The sequence below is a fragment of the Rhipicephalus microplus genome, chromosome 3, assembly GCF_043290135.1.
Source record: "Rhipicephalus microplus isolate Deutch F79 chromosome 3, USDA_Rmic, whole genome shotgun sequence".
NCBI lineage: Eukaryota > Metazoa > Arthropoda > Arachnida > Ixodida > Ixodidae > Rhipicephalus > Rhipicephalus microplus.
In genome coordinates this window covers 95531227-95552734 of record NC_134702.1, presented here as the reverse complement: position 1 = coordinate 95552734, position 21508 = coordinate 95531227, and the positions used below count along the sequence as shown (strand labels likewise).

Here is a 21508-nt window from a genome sequence, read left to right as displayed (position 1 = left end):
TAAAGGCAAGATACCGTCACAGCTCTGAGAATCCTGCACATCCAAATTTCACGAGAAACGAAGACACGAACCAGCGGACTTCAGTCCAATACATTCGCGCATGGCATTTTATTGCATCATGCGAGATGCAGCTATATCTGCCCACGCTCCTATATGGTAGATACTTCGTCACACCAAGTGCACTGCAAAGCAAGCGACCCAGCGCTAAAAAGGGCAGCCACAAATGTCGACGCAAACCACCCCAGAAAATACTGGGAGGCCGCGATCTTGAGGCAGGACCAGGTCCAGTAGAGTCAACTCGTCGCCAGAGCCCGGCGAGCTGTCCGGGGGAGATGGTTCCTGCATTCAATGCCTCTCCCACATTTTATCGCAAGCGTTTGTACAACAGACGCCTTTTATTTCTCTTTCCTGTGCTTGTGTGGTATGCAGATTTTAGAAGTGACAAACGCTGCTTTCTCCAAGTCGGCTTTAGTTTAAAAAAACGCTTGGTAAATACTGATTCCTCTTTTTATCACGAACTGATCTTGCCTTTGACTGTTTCAAACCTTTTGCGAAGGATTCAGAGGCGATGTGGAATGACTGCGGCCCGTCTTACTGCGCAGTGCTTATCATGATTGATTGATTTGTGGGGTTTAACGTCCCGAAACCACCATATGATTATGAGAGGCGCCGTAATGTTGGGCTCCGAAAATTTGGCCACCTGAGGTTCTTTAACGTGTACTCAAATCTGAACATATGGGCCTAGGAAATTTCCGCCTCCGTCAGAAATGCAGCCGTCGCAGCCGTGATTTGAACCCATGACCTGCGGGTCAGCAGTCTAGTACCTTAGCCACTAGACCACCGCGGTGGGGCCAGTGCTTATCATGACGAGATACATACGGAAATTATGCCATATGGTTATCCTCAAGTATATATATCCAGGAGAATGTTCTGTTACTTTCCTCTTTTTCGAACTACATGAATACCTAAGTTAGCCTTCATGGTTACATTGCCTAGGTGCCTACAGTCGGCGAATATAAATACATCCACATCGGAAATGATCAGTTGTGATTTATTCAGAAGCCTACCCTCAACTTGATACATTGTCACAATACCATTATAAAGTGCGGAACCCTTTTGGGAGACCGGGCTAGGATATGTTGCCATCGCTAGCCGTAATTACCTTAGCCAAAGACACGTATAACATTAAAAAAAAGACGATACAAGGTCAACATTGAATGACAGAAAATAGGAAAAATGTGAGGAAAACCAGGAGTGCAAGAAAGAGAAAGGAATAAGCAGAGAGGAAGTAGGAAGAAAATAACGACAGAAAAATACAGAAACACAAAAAAGAGAATGAGAACGATGGAGAATGAAAAAAGAAATAAAAAAACAAGGCTGCCAAGTTTTGCATTTTTTTAAATTTGAGACCACAGTGCAAAGCTGTCTTACATTTTTTGCTATTTTTGCTTGGGGTACACTATTTGTTCACAACCATAGATGCACAGTTTTGTTTTGGTCTACCTTTGCAGGTGAGCCTCCGCTTGCAGCAACTCGTGCCCCCCGCCAGGATAGCGTTAACAGCAATAGAAGGGCTGCAGGTAACGAAGACACATTAGGATATTTTGCGTCCATGCTGATCAGAGCATTACCTTTCAGGCCAAAACAGACTATCTACATATACATGACGACGGACGAATCATGGTAGATCAAACATTGTCTGCATTGGGGAGTCTGGCACGTACCAGCGAAGTACACAAGAAGTCCGACATCCTATATATGGCAGTCAGGTAATTGTACACAAAGTTTATTACATAACCTAAACTACTGCTTCAGTATTGCATGGAAAATGCTACCAGAGTCCATATTGCACCGTGGAAACTGCATATAAAACACCAAGAGCAGGTTGTGCTGGCTCAGTGGCCTTCACCGTGGAACAACAAATTATTGCTGCTACCGCTTCATTGCTGGAATTGTGTGCATGCTGCAAAGGCTAAAGTATTTAGAGGTGCAGATTCTGTAGTAAAAATTACTAATAGGAGAGTGTGGGATTCCTGAATACAGTGCAAGGACACAGACAAATAAGTGCAATTTTGTAGTTGTACACGTTGAAAGGATGAATAAGCTTGATGTTCTAATTCATATTCTATAAATGGTGACCTTTTTGCCTCCTATGCCTTTGGTTTCAGAACTATCAGTCGGTACACCTGTGCTAAATAACACATTGGAATGTAAACTCACTCTTACCCAGCCAGCTAAAAGAAACAACCCCGCTTAATTCATTGTCTCGTATTTTTTCAAGAGAATGGCTTTCAACAATGATTACAGCAAGAGACTGTTTTAAGGCGTGTCGACTGTTTTCACATAAACAAGAATGACAATATGTGCGCCGTCGGTTAGCGCCGTTCAGTATATGGCAATGTTCTGCCAATACAGGCCCAGACGTGCAGACTCATCTGAGTTTTCACGCATTAGAGGCGAAGGAAGTATTTCTTTGTGAACCAGGTGCACATTTATTTGAGTCTCTATTTTTTTCCGAAGCTAAGATCGTCGGTTCATGGCTCTACGCGTTGCAGGCCAGCAAATCCACGCGCACATTGCTAGGTTTTTTAAAGACAACCGGAACGTGACCGTTTCTAGGCGTGCAATGGACAAGGTCACATAGACGATTGGAACTTCACTGCTTATAAGCGTGCGATGGACAGGCTCACATGTACCCACATGTTGCCCTTCACTTCTCTCTTTAATCCCCTCAACTTTTCCCCCCGTGCTGGGTAACAACTTGGACAAGCGTAGGGTTGCCCTCTCTGCCCTTCATTTCTTCCCTTCTGCATCCTAATCTATCTATCTATCTATCTATCTATCTATCTATCTATCTATCTTTCTGTCTGAACATCCCAAAACCACCATATGATTATGAGAGACGCCGTAGCGGAGGGCTCCGGAAATTTCGACCACTTGGGGTTCTTTAACGTGCACCCAAATCTGAGAACACGAGCCTACAACATTTCCGCCTCCATCGTAAACGCAGCCGCCGCAGCCGGGATTTGAACCCGTGACCTGAAGGTCAGCAGCCGAGTACCTTAGCCACTACACCACCGTGTCGGGTGCAGCTATCATCACATGCTCAGGAAGTGCCCTGTCTTACGGGTTGAAGATATAACATCGTCCTAGTGGGATGCTGTGCTATGCAGTCTGGATTTAATGACACAACTATGGGCAAAGCAACGGGCCCACGACAAGGTAGAAAGATTAGGTGGCACCGGCTATGCGCCAGTGCACGGCACGATGAAGCTAAATAAAGTTTTTCTATACCATACCATACTTATCTAGGCTATAACTAGAAGTAATTGAAATTAGCGAAACAACCAACACGCAATAAATAATTCCATGTTTATTTTATTTTTCGTTTTGTAGTCACAGCTGTCATCTATAAAAAAACGTCTGATGTCTGTGAAAGATACATTTTATTGTGTATACCAACATGAGTGAAATCAATCGGTGTGATATGTCACGTGTAAAATGTTTCTTTTTTTCTTAGTGCAGGTCTGGTTAAAATTAGACGTGGGAAAAACCTTGGCGGTACTTTAGGTAAGTGACTTAAATTGACAGCTTAACGTCTGCCCTATCATGTATTTGCTGGAGCGGGTTATCTCGATAGAATGTGCAGTGGTTGACCTTCATATCTCGAACTACGCAGCATGAACTCGGAACTGTACAAGCGACATCTGCAGTGATAAACAAGCCCCACCTTAGCAAGCGCGGCGCCAATGACGAGCTTATTTTGCATATTTTATCCTTGAGTGTCACCACGCATGCAACACCCAATTTGGCCATCGGAGGCTTTCTGATCGGTTTAGCGCAAAAAAAGTGGACCATTCTTGGCATGGTATGGTACCATGAACCGAGAATAAATTCGCAGTATAAAATTCACCAATCCAGTAGATCATACTCTTTTCACCGCGCTTCTGACAGCCGAAGAAGTTATCATGGCCGCGGTGTTAAACAAAGAGGGCATCTGCAAGTAAGGAACATTGTCGGTGCCGCGTATGCTCTGATATGGCTTGTTCCGAACTGCAGATGTGACTCGTACGGTTCAGAGTACGACGCATAGTCGTTCTATAGACATGGCTTTTGACCATTGTACGGGGCCTGCAACAAAGTTCTCTTTTGGCTGATTTGAAGAACGTTGTTTCTCTGTTCATGTTTTCTTACACATTTTTTCAGAAACTTAATCTTTTTTTTACGTTCTGCAATATATATACCGCAAAGCTAAACGCAGACCGCAAACTGCCCTACAACAAGAATAGGATAAATGTAAAAGCATGTAACACATCCCAATGTTGCAATTTCATTTTACGGTATTCTCCAGTGGTCAAGGAATGAAGCCATGAGTCAGAATTTTTTAAGAAGCGATGATAACAGAAGTTTATTCTCCTACAATATAAAACACATTTTTGGCACATGTGAGTCTTTGAAGGAAGTCTCATTTTTATTATTATTTAACTTATAAGTCACTGAAAGCGGGCCTTATGCCGACACTCCCAGCTCAAGTGCTGCACGCGAAAAAAATATTTATTTTCCTAGTGACATGAAAACACATTTAGGCCTGTGCAATGAACTAAAGCAAATAAGAACAGATAAATATTCAAAACATGGTAAATAAATACATCAAAATATGCACTAACAATATGGGGGTACCTTCGTATTACAGGCCCCCATTGTAAATATTCTTGCACGATTTTGCTTATTGAAGTTCAATACACGTCTACTAACGTTATAAGAAAATATGTCAATTTTGAATGAAAAAGGGTTTCTCAGAAAAAAAGCACTGACTGTGCGTGTGTGAAAAAAATACCAAAAAAGAAGGTATGAGAAAATCAACAAGAACGATTTAAAACAGGCTTAAGGCTTAGACAAGGTGATCACGAGCGGTAAAGTTTTCAGTGCTTGTACTCAGTTCTATCGTCGACCTGCCTTCGCTCGATTAACAACTCTCTATTTTCAGTATAGCCTGTAATGTAGCATCAGTGCCATGACGGGAAGCTTTCAAGCTGCCGTGCTTATAATTTTTAAGGCAAAAGTTTGCAGTGTAGAAGCGCTGTATTAATACGAATTCATCTAAAAATGTAATTAGTGCTTCTGTTACTATTATAAATTGAGACTCCGTGTCAAACAAAGCAAACTTTATGGTTTACAGGACCATGTTCGCGTCTTTCTTTGTGAACAACACGTCCACCACGTTACAAGTTCACCCGATGAAAAGTTTATGGCTCGCATTGAAATTTCGCATAGCATGATGTGTGTCCGAACTAGTCCCGTAAAAAATATTGGGAGCGATCGCAAGATTGAGCACCGTAAAAAGTTGAGTGTGGGACAAGAATTGTTTACAGTATACCTGTGTCTTGTAGAAGAGAGCCCGCAGGTCAGACAGGCAGGTTCCCCAATGTAAGACGTCAAGAACATTGCCAGAAGGGAGGAAGTGTAGAACAGGACAGTTTTTTGGTTTGTTCTGGATGTTGGAGTCAGCCAGTGTTTGAAAAGGCAACGGTTCTCGTGTCCCAGCCTAACGAATGCACTAGATTCATAATTGAAGCAGCAATGGTCGCTCGCGGCAGCTGCATCAGTAAACCGCTGATAGCTTCATCAGAAAAAGAATTTGCGTATTTTGGTTTCTTGAAGTCTCTTTGTTTTCGTCGCTTTTTTGCCTGTGTTCTTGAATAAGCATGTTATTTTATCTTATCTTTTTATTCATATATATATATATATATATATATATATATATATATATATATATATATATATATGTGTGTGTGTGTGTGTGTGTGTGTGTGTGTCGCGTAAGAAGGCAGGGATGGTTAGGAGAAGTAGAGGAGAAAGAAGTCAGATCAGAGCAAACATGAAGTATGAGCCGGGCCACGTCGCCCAGTCATCATAGCGTCACACGAGCCGACAGGATAAAGACGTCCTGGCCACTTCATCAGTGTTTCATCATTGAGGCAGATCTCCACAAGACGCTCTGACCATACATCGACTACGGAATCTACTCCTGGCCGCTTACAGCGACCAGCACCATGCCGGAAACATCGACTGCCCTTCCCATCCCCAAGTACACCGGAGCAGCGGACGATGGACCTGTGCAGGACTGGTTTGACCTATTCGAGCTCCACGCAACCGCTGCATCATGGTCTGAACGAGAGATGATCATCAACTTTACCGACTACGTCTCCGGTGAGGCCTTCAAATTTTACCTCACCCACATATTTCAAAACGATGTGTCATTAGAAAAGATAAAACAAGAAATGATCATTTGGTTTAAAGAAGACAATGACGACTACGACGAAGATTCGCATATAACCGACCATCCACAGACAACCGCGCTCGGTCGCCGCAGTCAAAAGCCCTGCTCACGTATTGGGACACCAAAAATGAATCGGCCGTTGAAACAAGAGCAATTAAGCACCCTCTCAATGAAAGGCAGCCATATCTGTTTGCAGGAAGAGTGTACCCTTCACCGCACCGCGTTTTGCAGCTGCCCGATCGAAAACCAACCTTTACGTCATCACTGTACCGTAACAATCAGATTAGGGAGCCACCCTGTGCACAGTACTTTTCATCTCGCGCACTTCGACCGCCTCCTACTTTTCCGTCACTTGGCCCTTTGGTCGCTCACAACGCCCACCTCGCGTCTCACGCGTTCACTATGGTCGGAATAGAGCGGAAAAGCTCCAAGCGTACTCAGCCGAGCCCAAGGTCTACCATCCATATTCATGCATCAGAACAGCTTAACTCGTTAGTTACACAGAAAGACAAACATTTCCGACTGAAATCTGACCAAACTACGCCTGCTGCGGTGTCACCATCCAGTGCACAGACACCTGGGGGTCTTAACAACACAGGAGGCTCGACCATCAAATCGCACACGTTGCCGAGAGCCAGAAGCGTCCATTAGGAACGGCGTCACAAGAGCCACCGAAGAGTCTCCAGTAAATTCGAGCGCACAACCTTCATTACCCGGAGTGCAGCATAACAGTCCACTGACTACCATCCGCCACTGTACACGACATCAAGCTGCCTAGAAAATCAGTGCCATGGTCAAAAACGGCTGCCACCTCAGCTCCTACCACAAGAGCACTATCAATGCCAGCTGAAGCAAGCCCAAGAACAACAGAGTCTCCATGGGCTACACCAACAAGGACGACTACGAACGGAAAAATCTTTGGAAGAACATGCGAGGGTTAAACAAAGGCGTCTACAAGCGGGTCAAGTGAAGTGACGACAAATTCAATATGTCTTGCTTAAGACAAACAAGTCTTCTAATTCAAGACATTTTCGCAAAAAGAAACATTGCACAAGTTTTCTCCAGAAAATATCAAGATTCAGTCTACAATCAAAGCTGTTCAGACAACAGGACACAAAGTGACGAAGAAGGCGTAAAATCACACCCTGTAGTACGGAAGAACGCAGAAATCACCGCATCAGTCTTGGTCAACAAACACTCAGACGGATGGCACTGCATGTATACCAATATAGGCAAAGAGCACGACGCCTACGAAAATCATGCTGCTGGTGCTCCAAAGCCTTCACACCACGTTCATTCTTTGCAAGTATACAATCAGTTTTATCATCTGCAGTTTCAACGTTCATGGTGTACTTGTGTTTTTCAACGCAACAGTCAGCCTCCCCCACCAGAACTCCAGCGCTTACCGGACTGATGCACTCTCCTGTGAAGCTAAAGTGGGTTTACGGAAAATCCTGGGACATGGAACGATCTTCCCTTTTTTGACTGCGTTCACTTTTTAGTCGTGCATGTTCAGTTTTTAATTTCTGTTTGTCTGACGCAACTTCTTTCGGAGAGAGGGGGAATCCTGTGACGTAAGAAGGCAGGGATGGTTAGAAGTAGAGGAGGAAGAAGCCAGAATAGAATAAACATGAAGTATGAGCCGGGCCCCGTCGCCCAGTCATCATAGCGTCATATATATGTATATATATATATATATATGTATGTATATATATATATATATATATATATATATATATATATATATATATATATATATATATATATATATATATATATATATATATATATATATAAATGAATGAATATATATATATATATATATATATATATATATATATATATATATATATATATATATATATATATATATATATATATATATATACGCGTGTCTACATGTGGACGATAACGATGATGGGGCATTTAGTGGGCACGAGGTAGTGGGCCTCTAGCTTCTCTCGAGGCCCAAGAAGACGGCCTTGTGGCTCAGCTGTTGAGGACCCACTGATTTCGTCGTCCTAAGGTGTAACTGTGTTTTATTCGCATTGTACCGTGACACTAGTGGAAGTGCTGGGCCGCAACCCTGTCTGATGCTCCACACGCCCGCTGGGAGCCGCTCATCAAGTCCAGACGCATTGTCACCTGTAGAAACACCGGTGCATCGCTCCAGTCGACGGTTGCAAGGCCTCACGCCAGAGCTGACTCAGTCACCGGAACCTGCTAGGCACCACATACCTCAACCAATGGCCAACGCAAGTCCGCAACAGGTGCCCCAAGGCAGCTTTCTGACGCACCCATCTCAGGTGACCATCTTTCAACCCCGCGTTCCCGATCGCTTTAGTGGCGGTGCCCACGAAGACGTTCACGACTGGCTTGACCACTACGAGCGTGTTGCCAAGGTAAATTAGTGGTCGGAACAGGAATAGCTTTCAATCGCCTATTTCTACCTTGACGATGGTGCTCGTACTTGGTATGAGAATAGAGAAGGCAGTCTGTCAGCTTGGCCTGACTTTCGATAGAAGTTCGTCGATACTTTCGCCAATATCGATAGAAGGGACCATGCGCAGCAGTTATTGGAGCTTCGGGTTCCAAAACCAAACGAAACCGTTGCAATGTTTGCCGAGGAGATGACTCATCTCTTTAAACGAGCTAACCCGGACATGACGGAAGATAAAAAGTCGAGTTACCTCATGCGCGGTGTCAAAGAACATCTTTTTGCCGGGCTACTGCACAACCCTCCAAGTACCGTGGTTGATTTTATTAGGGAGGCTATGACTATCGAGCGGGCCCTTCATCAACGCTGCAGGCAATATGACCGCATGTCCTGCAATGTCCCAATCAATGCTATCGCCATGACGTCTGAGAGTCAGAGCTGCTTGCGAGACTTGATTAGGGAGATAGTTCGCGAGGAACTGCAGAAGTTGCGGAATCCGGTTGCTGAAAATCTCATCGCGTCGATCGCTGAAGTCGTAAGCGACGAAATCCACCAAGCGTTGTCTATGGCTTGTCCTGATGCTAGGCAGCGTCCTATGAGCTACGCTGCCGCTCTCTGACGTCCACCGCCCGCTATGCCGACGCTGTACGACCAGGTGCCGATGGCTCCTTCGTATCCGCCGCAAGAGCAGACACTGCAGCATTTACCCACGCTACAGCCATACAACGAGCCGTCCACAGCCACCCCATGGGCATCGACGCGTCCACCGACCCGGAAAACAGATGCATGGCGCACAGGGGGCAGACGTCCAATATGCTTTCATTGCGGAGGTGCAGGACATATTGCCCGTCATTGCTGGCATCGAGGTGATTCATTCCGTCCTCATCGACCTTGGTTTGACGGTCAACGTGTCCACGACGAATACACTCCGCGCCGTGACCACACCTGTTTCTATGGAGCCCGTTCTCACATTGATGATGGCTCTACCACTGCAGAAAAGGCAATGCCTGCTCACCCTCCTGGTTCGAGACGTCGATCCCGCTTTCCGTCCTCCGCGCGTTCGCCTTTGTCGCACCGCCGCACCTACGCGGACCTTAATACAAGAAGGTCACCTAGCCCACGCCGGGGAAACTGAGAGCGGCGACCTCCGGGGGCATGATTGCAGGCCATAAAGATGACGACAAGCCCCCACAGCATGACGTGATACCTTCGATAAGCCGTGAAAACGATGTAATTGTGACTGCTGACCTTAGTGTTCTTTTTGACGGCCAGAAAGTAACAGCTTTAGTCGACACTGGGGCCGACTTCTCCATTATCAGTCAGGACCTCGCCGACAGCCTCAAAAAAGTGAAGACGCCGTGGACGGTCCCTCATATAAGAACAGCAGGAGGCCAGTTATTGATGTCCTCGGGAAGATGTACCTCAAGAATTGACATCGGAGGTTCTCCTTTCACTGCGTCGTTTGCCGTTATCGCCGCATGTTGCAGAGACTTAATTCACTGCATGGACTTTTTACGAGAATATGGTGCCGTCATCAACATACCAGAGAGCTTGATTACGTTTTGCAACAGTTCGGGCTTACCCAATTCTCCAGAGGCGTGACCAAACTAACTGCGTCTTACTGATGACGATGTGGTTCTCCCTCCGAGGTCATGCACGCTTGTTTCTGTGGCCGCCGCTGCTCAGTTTGACACCGAAGGAGTTGCACACCGAATAAGCTCGCTGCTCTTCACTCACGGTATTTCTGTCGCACGAGGTATCGTCAGAGTTGGTGCTGGACGCACGGACTTGCTGATCACCAATTTTAGTGCTGAGTGCCGGCACCTTCCTAAAGGCACGGCTGCCGCTTACTTCGACGATGTCGTAGATTCCGAAGGCTGCTTGGCGGTAGTCGACGAGTCGCTGAATCTTGATTCAGCGCCTGTTCTGGACGTTAGCATTACTTTACCGAAAGACGACCGACACAGACTCCTTGAGCTACTGGCCAAATTTCAAGACTGCTTTTCGACAACATCAAGAGTTGGCCGCACGCCTCTAACCGGGCATCGAATAATTACCGAGGAAACGGCGAGACCTATTCACCACAACCCTTATCGCGTGGCTCCAAAAGAACGTGAAGCGATACAACAGCAGGTAGACAGAATGCTTGAAGATGACGTCGTTCAGCCTTCACAGAGCCCCTGGGCGTCGGCTGTATTCCTTGTTAAGAAAAAGGACGGCAGCCTGCGCTTCTGTGTGGATTACCGGAAGCTAAATCAGGTGACCAAGAAAGACGTATATCCACTACCGCGTATAGACGATTCTCTCGACAGACTTCAACATAGTCGATACTTCTCTTCAATGGACTTGCGGAGCGGATATTGACAAATCGAGGTGGACCCGAGAGACCGCGAGAAGACCGGTTTTGTGACACCAGATGGGTTATATGAATTTAAGGTCTTGCCATTCGGTTTGTGCTCAGCCCCTTCTACCTTTCAAAGACTCATGGATACCATGCTTTCTGGGTTGAAGTGGAAAAATTGTCTAGTATATCTGGACAACGTCATAGTGTTTTCCACGACGTTTGACGAGCACCTTGAAATACTTGAGGTGGTCTTACGAGCCATACAGTCCGCGGGCGTGACGTTGAAGCCTGAGAAGTGCCACTTTTTCTACGAAGAGCTGCGATTTCTTCGTCATGTTGTCAATCATGCTGGTGTTTGTCCCGATCCTGAAAAAATCGCAGCCGTAGAACAGTTCCCTATGCCGACCAATAAAAACGCAGTCAGACGCTTTCTCGGCCTCTGCGCATATTATTGACAATTTATCGCGGACTTCGCACGCATAGCATCACCGCTAACTCGCCTCAAGAGAGAAGACGTCCCCTTTGAGTGGAATAACGAAGAGGAAGCTGCTTTAACGATCTTCGCCAGCGACTACAAACACCCAAAGTCTTTGCCCACTTCGACGAGAGAGCCCTTACGATGCTTCACACCGATGCTAGCAATGTTGGTCATGGAGCTGTGCTTGTGCAACAGCAAGAGGGCACAGAAAGGGTAATCGCCTACGCAAGCAGAATGTTAACACGCGCTGAGGCTAATTACTCCACGACTAAGAAGGAATGTCTCGCCGTGGTATGGGCGGTTACAAAACTTCATCCGTATTTATATGGCCACCCCTTAAAGGTAATTACCGACCACCACTCACTGTGTTGGTTAACTAATCTTAAAGACCCTACCGGCCGATTAGCGCGTTGGAGTTTCAGGCTGCAGGAATTCGATATGGCAGTCGTACATAAGTCAGGGAAGCGACATATGGACGCCGACGGTTTGTCCCGTTCACCCATTGAGTCGGTAATCCTACCCGAGATGGAGGAAACATCATTTCTCGGTGTCCTGGACACGACCATTATTGCGTAGCAACAACGAGACGACGCTGAATTGCTTGGCTTAATTACCTACTTGGATGGCAGATCTCGGAAGGCGCCAAAAGTTTTCGCAAGAGCATTGTCATCATCTTGTTTACGTGGTGGAGTACTCTATAAAAAAATTTTGCGTCGACGGGATCGGCCTATCTACTTGTCATCCCAGCAGCCCTTCGCACCGAAGTACTGAAAGCTTGCCACAACGAGGTTACCTCTGGCCACTTGTGTTACACAAGAACGTTGGCCAGGGTACAGCAAAGGTATTACTGGCCAAGACTAACCACAGCCGTGAAGCACCGCGTTCGTACCTGTCTCGACTGCCAGCGACGCAAGTCACCGCCAACTAAACCAGCTGGCCTCCTGCAACCCGCACAGGTCCCAATGACTCCATTCCACCAGATAAGCATGGACATTTTGGGCCCACTCCCTACTTCTACTGCAGGCAACCGATGGGTTATCGTCGCGACGGATTATTTGACCCGTTATGCCGAGACAAAGGCTATCCAGAGAGGTACAGCAACAGAGGTGGCAAGATTTTTTATTGAGAATATTGTACGGAGGCTTGGTGCACCAACCGTCGTAATCACAGACAGAGGAACCGCATTTACAGCAGATCTTTTTGACCATGTTTTGATGCTGAGTGGAACAACGCATCGTAAGACCACCGCATACCACCCGCAAACGAACGGGCTGACAGGGCGTCTAAACAAAACCATTGAAGACATGCTTTCAATGTACGTAGACGTCGAACACAAAAACTGGGATACAATCTTGCCTTACATAACGTTTGCATACAACACGGCCAAGCAAGAAACGACCCGCATGACACCTTTCAGCCTCGTTCATCGACGGGAAGTACGAACTATGTTAGATGCATTGTTACTGCACGAAGGCGAAAATATCGTCCCGGACGCCGACACGTTTACGGAACGCGCAGAAGAAGCTAGGCAACTTGCACGTTTACGGATCAGCCAGCAGCAACACTACGATGCAGGCCGCTACAATGCTCACAGCAGAACAGTCGTCTACCAAACTGGCGACAAAGTATGGGTTTGGACGCACGTACGAAAACGAAGACTTTTCGAAAAACTCTTAAGAAGATACTTTGGACCGTACCTAGTTGTGCGACGACTGAGCGAAGTCACTTACGAAGTTGTTCCCGACTATTCGTATAGTACAAGGCGTCGCCGGCACCATCCTGAACTCGTTCACGTAGTCCGCATGAAACTTTACGTCAGCGAGTGATTGCGTGATACTTTACTTTAGAAAAAAAAACCGCATTACAGACTGCACATCGGGGCGATACTCTTTGAGAGAGAGGCAAATGACGCGTGTCTACATGTAGACGATAACGATGATGGGGCATTTAGTGGGCACGAGGTAGTGGGCCTCTAGCTTCTCTCGAGGCCGAAGAAGACGACCTTGTGGCTCAGCTGTTGAAGACACGCTGATTTCGTCGTCCCAAGGTGTATCTGTGTTTTGTTCGTGTTGTACCGCGCCAATATATATATATATATATATATATATATATATATATATATATATATATATATATATATATATATATATATATATATATATATATATATATACTTAAAGCAAGATCTACTACTTTTCTATCCCCTAAAAAAGTTACTGAACTAAAACATTTTGAGAAAAAAGAGGACAGCGGAAATTTAAAAATAAGGAGAAAAACTGGCAGGGGATAAACTTCCAAACTTCTCCGAGCTATACACAGACAATTCAGAGAGCCCTCAACTAGTGGTTGTTCCACAATTCGGTAGCATGCATAAAATTCTTAAACGACCGGCCGAGAGGCACTACTGACACGCATCACAACATAAAAGAAATCCTAATTAAACTCTCCAACGTTCAACTTAGCAGTCATAAACGAACAGGGATCTCCCGCGGAATCACAATTTGCCCCACTACTATATAGCCGATACAATTAGTTCTCCTTGTTACAAGACCTCGATAACTTCACACGGAATCTTCGCCTGGAAAAATACTGTTTCGACAAACCCCAGGAAGGAACCAGTACCACAATACCTTTTAGTTCAAGGCAACAGTGAACACCAAGCTCTCAGCCTGAGAGGCATCTAGATACCTACATCGAAGTCATTCAAAAAGACATACTTCGGTAATATAACACACACAAACCGGCAGCAGCCCGAAATCTCTCAAGAACGAAGTATGAAGCACTTAGGGCACTCAGTGATCGAATAGATGTCATCATAAAACCAGAAAATAAAAGGAAAGAATTGTAATAATAAATAGATCCGGCTCTATCCAAGAAGGCACCCGCCAAATAACCAACACATCTTTCTACAAACCACGGGATGAAGATCCAACCCCAGAACACCAAGCGATAATAACCACCGCTCTCCATGATCTGGTAGAACTCGGAGAGTTAGATACTAAACTCTTCAAGGCGCTTACTGTAGCCCTTGTCAAACCTGGACGGTTTCATATTCTTCTAAGAATACACAAAAAAGGAAACCCCAGCCGACCAATAATTTTAGGAAGAGGTACCCTCACTGAACCAATGTTAAGTTACATAGACTCCATATTTAAAAAATTACGGCATATTCACGGGGTGAATGATGATGAATGGGCGAAGCTCCGGAGGGATTCATCGGTAAACTGTGAATCTTCCGTGTAATTCCCCAGTCGATCATCATGTAAAGACGTGAGAAACACTGTGTGTGTATATACACAAATCAACTTTTATTTGTTCTTAGACGATGGATGGCTTGCGATGTCCCTCGCCTCGCGCGCTCGCACATCGGGATTCTGTCTGCGAGCGCGCGCTGCTGCCGCCTTGCGCTCTCTCCGCTGTGCAGCCTTATCCATCCGGTGACTCCGAGCGCGCGCCTACAGCGAACGGATTTTATTACAACGCTCCCCCTAGCGTACGTCGCCGCACTAAATCGAAGGATGCCTTCAACCAATGACACGCGCCATATGTGACATCATTCCTATTTTATAAGATCTCGCGTCTTTCATCAACTACAAGTACCGCTTTCTAGTTTATAACATCTTGCATCTTTTCATCATCAGCTACAAGTACCACCATCTAGTAAACACTACAAGAACTAAACGAGAGGTGGCTACATACAGGAGACGGTACCGCCATCTAGTGAACACTGCAAGAACTAAACTAGAGGTGGCTACATACAGGGGACGGTACCGCCATCTAGTGAACACTGCAAGAACTAAACTAGAGGTGGCTACATACAGGCTACAGGGGACGCACAGCCCACGCCCTAAGGAGCTTCGCCCCTAAAACATACCTCCTACACACCCCTCTTACTTTCGTGATAACCACCATTTCATTAGGACGATCAAAGATCTAACAAGCCCTGAGAGTGCCCTCCTTGTAACTCTTGATGTAACCTTCCTTTACACCAATATTCCACACAGTGGCCGCATCAAAGCATCAGTAGAGTCCTATAGTAAATCTGATGACTCACCAAACACAATAGTCACTAAAACCCTTGCTAAGTTGGTGTTTCAACTCAACAGCTTCAAGTTTTCTAACCAATACTACATACAAATAATGGCACGGCTATGGGGACTCGTATGGCATCTAACCAAGCAAACATCTCTATGAACGGAAGGGGTGAGCCTGAGGAGTGAAACTTCAAGACTGATCACTGTAATGTGCTTAATTTACCCACCGGGACCATTTCCCTACCTGGACCCAAAAACATGGCTCAATTCTATGTATAGAGAACCAGCGCTGGAGCTTCCACGACTCAGCCTGGCGGTGAGAGCGCGCACTTCCCAGCTTCTCCCGCAGACGAGAGTGGCAGCTGGCAGAGGCGGTGCTGGCGCGCATCGCTGTAACAAAACCAAAAGGCGCTGGCGCTACTGCTGCGTATTCAAGCTAAACAATATATAAATAAAGGGGGGACGTATACAGCAAACGAAGGACGTAGAAAGAGGAAGCGGCGTTGCATCCAAGCGGAAAAACGACTCTCCTGTCTAGTGCTGTTGGGCTCGTTTCTAAGCTGAATGCCACGTGTCTGCTATATTTATTCGACAGTGAAGACGGCCACCAGTGAAAAGCAGAGCCAAAATTTGAGTTTGAACGGCGTTCTGCCGGAAATAGAACGAGCGTGTATGCACATGCGGCCTATGTAAACTTCTTTTTTTAATCTGGCCCGCTGAGCGTTAAGTCGTGCACTTCAGGACTAATAAATTTTCATGCGTCTATTCATTTGACCACCACCACCAAACACCATCTGATGCCAAAGTGAATGATATGATAGGCAGGTAGTCTTTTTTTAAATGCGAAGCATTTCTTAGCGAACTTCGGTGACTTTGAGCGTATCTATCTATCTATCTATCTATCTATCTATCTATCTATCTATCTATCTATCTATCTATCTATCTATCTATCTATCTATCTATCTATCTAGCCGCCGATGAATTTTAGCTCTCCTGGCCGTTTCGATAATGGTATCGATACCAAACTTGGTATGGCATAAATAACATGACTGTAGTAAGAACACATTTGACCAGTCATAACATGAAAATCATGACATAGATGCCATGATTGCCATGATTTACATTTCATGGTCCTTCAGCTCTTGCGGTGGTTTCGTTCACATGGCATGTTGCAAAACTAGTATGGTATGACATGAGTGCATGGCGAACACAAGCAACAGACCCTAACATAAAAAGCATAACAACAATTGTGACCGCTTGGGGTTCTCCAATCATATATCTTGGTTTAAGGGTGTTCTTTCTATATTTCACCCCCCTCAATGTGCGGCTGCTGTCGTCGTTCATTTATGCCACGCCCTCAAGAATAGCAGTGCGACACCACACGTGTTATTTCTGCCACAATTCATGGTTTGCCTTATCAACGTCCCCCTGCATAGATACCGCGGACAGGGTGTACAAACGATGCCTAAAAAAAAGAAATTGACGCAGCTACCATCTACTCTTCTTTTGTTTTTTTTGTTTTACTGGAGTCGTTGGCAGCGTGGTATTGTCGTAGCAAGGACCTATCAATGGGAGCATACCAGCCTGCACCAGCATTAGCACGTAACCCAGCACGTACGCAGAAAATCAGGTCGAGGGAGTCGCCATCACGTCACAGCATTGTCCCTTCGATATCATATGCATAGCCACCGTTCGCTATGCAGCGCTTCTCTCCGTTTTTTTTGTGCTTTTTATGTGAGAGTAGCCTTCGAATCAAATTATTTTTCTAAACCACAGTGCATTATCAATTCACAGTGGCTTTTAGAGTTCTTCGTTCCAAAATGAAGCACGGCAGCGGCGCACGCGCGTTCTCTCCGAGTGGTGTACTGCGGCAGATATAGCGCGAGAACAGAACAATGACAAAGGGACAAGAAGAAGACGAGCGCTCGTCTCGCTGTCGTCGTTCTGTTCTCGCTCTATATCTACCATCATGTCATACCAACTAGTCCTAACCGCCACATTTTCACGGTATACTGCGGCTGGTCGTCTGGGCTTGAGCAGCTGAGTTGTGTCGCGACACTCCGCTTGGTGCTCTATTTCGGCGCGCCACCTATCCAGCGCTGGTCCCCCATATCATGGTTTTTTTACCACTCTTTTATGTGTGCATTTTTTTCTCTCTTTTTTTGCACAAAATACACCTGCTTTGCGTATGTGGAAGTACGCGCACGCACACGTGGTTGTTAGACCACTTATCAGTATGGACCAATTTTCAGTATATCGTAAGTTGTTTGACCACTCGTTTATGTGTTCATTTTTTTTCTCTCGCTCTCGTTTTCTCTTTCTCTCGCTTGGCTGGGCGATGACGTAAAAGCGCATCGGAGCAAAGTAAATTTTGTCTGATGAAGATCGGTCTTCGATCGAAATGCCACCAATAAACAGGTTTTCAAAAGCATATATCTGTTTTTCTCTAACTATACGGCAAGCAAAGCCAGACTTTTTGTTATATATATATATATATATATATATATATATATATATATATATATATATATTGCCACCTACTTCTAGTAGTGGGTCGTATGCCAAGGTGAAGGCTCACACCACAGAGAAGAAAGAAGTGCGCCTGGACCCCCGCTCTGGCAAACAAGCCCAACCGACGCGCTTGGTTAGAGCCCTGTTGCTCGGACATCAAAAAACCTTGTCGACACCCCCTGGAGCGACGTGACAATTGGTGGAGGTGCGGGGTAGCCCCTCACGGATGTTTCAGACCCCTTCTGGAAGCGGCACCACAAGCCCAGTTCGAGTCCACACTCCCGTTCATCGAACAAGCCGCAGGATCAGGGGATTGCCACCCGAAGCTGACCCTACAGTTCACCACACCAGTATGATGAGCACGTCCGTTCAAACCACTTTAACAGGAACGGGGAACCCCCCGGTGACTCGGTACACCCTCGAAAGTCCACAGGTTCCGACACTGTTTCATGGCACCGAGCTCGAAGACGTCGAGGACTGGTTGGTCGACTTCGAACGCGTGGCTGCTTTGAATGACTGGAACGACGCGGCCAAACTACGGCGTGTGTACTTCTATTTGGAGGATGTAGCACGTACCTGGTACATGAACCACGAGGAACAGATGACATCGTGGCCCGAATTCCGCCGCCGGCTGTTGGACACTTACAGAAGTGCTGATCGCCACGAACGAGCGGAGCGAGCGATCCAGGACCGCATACAGATGCCCAACGAAACTATCACGACTTATGTGGAAGATATGACGCGCCTGTTCCGACGGGCCGATCCAAGTATGACAGAAGAAAAGAAAGTAGCTAACGTGGTTGCTTGGGCGAGTTGGTCAGTGCCGCTGTCTGTCTCCTTCTTTTTCTAGTCTCTCGTTATTGGCGCTGTTTTTTATGAGAAGAAAAGAAGTTGCGCCACCTGATGCGGGGAGTTAAGGAGCAGCTTTTCGCTGGCCTTGTATGGAGCCCTCCAAGCACGGTCGCCGAGTTTTTGTCTGAAGCCGTCACGATGGAAAAGATGCTTCAGCATCGATCCACCCTGTATGAGCGGCAAGTGAGCACTGCTCAAGTTCTCACCACTTTTGGGAACAACACCGAGTGTCTGTGCGACCTTATCCGCTCTATAGTAAACGAGGAGCTGCAAAAGGCTGCCACACCACCACTACCTACGGTGAGTTCTATTGCAAGTATCGTCAAGGACGAGCTGCATCATGCCCCGCATGACCCTGTGAGTCTGGATGACGCCACACCCGCCCCGGCTGACTACCAGCGTGCGACTTATGCGGAAGCCTTGAGGCGCCCAGCTTCCTCTTCCCCGCTGTTTGTTCAGGCACCTCCTGCAGTTTCACTTCAGTCGGCGCAGCCTCTACGGTACTACGAGAACACACGCACGCCCCCACCCCTCGTTTACGCCAACCCTGTGCATCTTGCGGAACAACCAGCACACTACCTTGACGACAGACGTGCTTCGCCTCGGAAATCTGATGTTTGGCGCACTCCTGATCGCCGACCTTTGTGCTTCCACTGCAGTGAAGCGGACCATTTGTACCGCCAGTGTCCATACCGGCGCCTCGGGCTGCGCGCCTTTTCAGTATATTCAGCGCCTCCTCGGTATGGCCAGCGACCCCGGGACATTGAGGATTACCTGGCTCAACAGCGCATGCCACCGCCTTCTGGACGGCAGCCACGCTCACCGTCGCCGAGGCGCTTTTCATCTTCGCCACAGCGCCATGCTGGCGCACGGTCCCCCAGTCCCCGCCGGGAAAACTAACGCAAGCGACCCTTGGAGACGAGGTCGCAGGCAGTCGACGTGCTGAAGACCTCCGATCAGCGCTAACAGTAAAGGGTGTGGATTCGACTGAGCGATATGTGCGGCTTTCTCTGGATATACCGGTGCTGATAGACGGCTATGCAGTAGGTGCTTTAGTTGATACCGGGGCTGACTATTCTATACCAAGCGGGAAAATGACCAGACTACTAAAGAAGGTAATCACGCCCTGGCATGGCTCTGTGATTCGAACGGCTGGTGGCCACACCGTCTCTCCGCTTGGAACCTGCACGAGTAGAGTTCGGGTCTGCGGTTATACTTTTGTAGCAAGTTTCCTTGTGCTCCGTGAATGTTCACGCGACGTTATTCATGGTGTTGACTTCCTGCAGGAGTATGGAGCTGTCATTAACCTTCAAGAGAATCGCATCACCTTCTCAGCCGACCGAGCAATCGACAAGCAGGACGACCAACAACGTGCCGACATTCTTCGTGTTTCTGCTGAAAGTATAACGCTTCCTCCAAGAGCCAGTGTTATTGTCGACGTCACATGCTGTGGATTGCGAAATAGTGAAGCGATTGCAGAAAGTAATTTTGAACACCTGCTGACTCAAGGTAATTTTGTGGCTAGAAGTATTATACAGCTACGTGATGGCAGATCTCAACGGCACGTTACAAATTTCAGCAACGAACACCGACACCTTTTCCGTGGCACTTCGTTAGCGTTTGCAGATGAATTAGGTACCGTTCCCATCTGCTTCTCGTCGGACGCAGTGGAAGCCACCGATACGTCTGTAAACAATATCGATATTAATTCTAACCTCACAACAGAAAACCAGACAGCACTGCGAAAACTCTTGCTTGAATTCAAGTCATGCTTAGCTGATTCCTTTAAAGTGCGCCAGACTTCGATCACTAGGCACAGAATCAACACTTACGACGACGCCCACCCAGTACACCAACAGCCTTACCATGTGTCAGCGAAGGAACGAGAAGCCATTCGTACGCAAGTTCGAGAAATGCTTGACGACGGCATCATCGAGCCTTCCAACAGTGCGTGGTCCTCTCCGGTCGTCCTAGTCAAGAAGAAAGACGGAACTCTACGTTTTTGCGTCGATTACCGGAAGCTGGACAGCGTGACTAAAAAGGACCTGTACCCGCTGCCACGCATCGATGACTCGTTAAACAGATTACGCCGCGCCCACTATTTTTCCTCTTTGGATTTAAAAAGCGGGTACTGGCAGATCGAGGTTGACGAGCTAGATCGCGAGAAAACGGCCTTTGTTACCCCTGATGGCCTGAATGAATTTCGAGTCCTTTCTTTTGGTTTGTGCTCAGCGCCCGCAACCTTCCAGCGAATGATGGACACTGTGCTTACTGGTCTGAAGTGGCAAACTTGTCTCGTATACCTTGATGATGTTGCCGTTTTTTCTGAAACCTTCCAGCAACTTCTTGACCGCCTCAGGAGTGTGCTACAGGCTATTCAATCAGCAGATCTTACACTCAAACCGCAGAAGTGTCACTTTGGTTATGAAGAACTCAAATTCTTTGGCCATGTAGTCAACGCGAAAGGAGTCCGACCCGACCCCGACAAACTTGCCGCTGTAGCCGCGTTTCCGCATCCTACATACAAAAAGACTGTTCGGCGCTTTCTGAGCTTGTGCGCCTACTATAGACT

The 21508-nt window shown here is 46.7% G+C and overlaps 1 protein-coding gene across 4 annotated transcripts in view; it reads left to right on the top strand.

Annotated features, from left to right (window-relative positions):
* The window catches only part of LOC119159987 (venom metalloproteinase antarease TserMP_A), a 78372-nt gene that overhangs the window by 24617 nt on the left and 32247 nt on the right, over positions 1–21508 (top strand). For all 4 annotated transcript variants that reach the window (XM_075890017.1, XM_075890016.1, XM_075890018.1 and 1 more), the window contains 3 exons: positions 1512–1580; positions 1639–1769; positions 3521–3570. In XM_075890017.1, coding sequence (XP_075746132.1) covers positions 1512–1580; positions 1639–1769; positions 3521–3570 — 250 coding nt within the window. The remainder of the gene's footprint in view (positions 1–1511; positions 1581–1638; positions 1770–3520; positions 3571–21508) is intronic.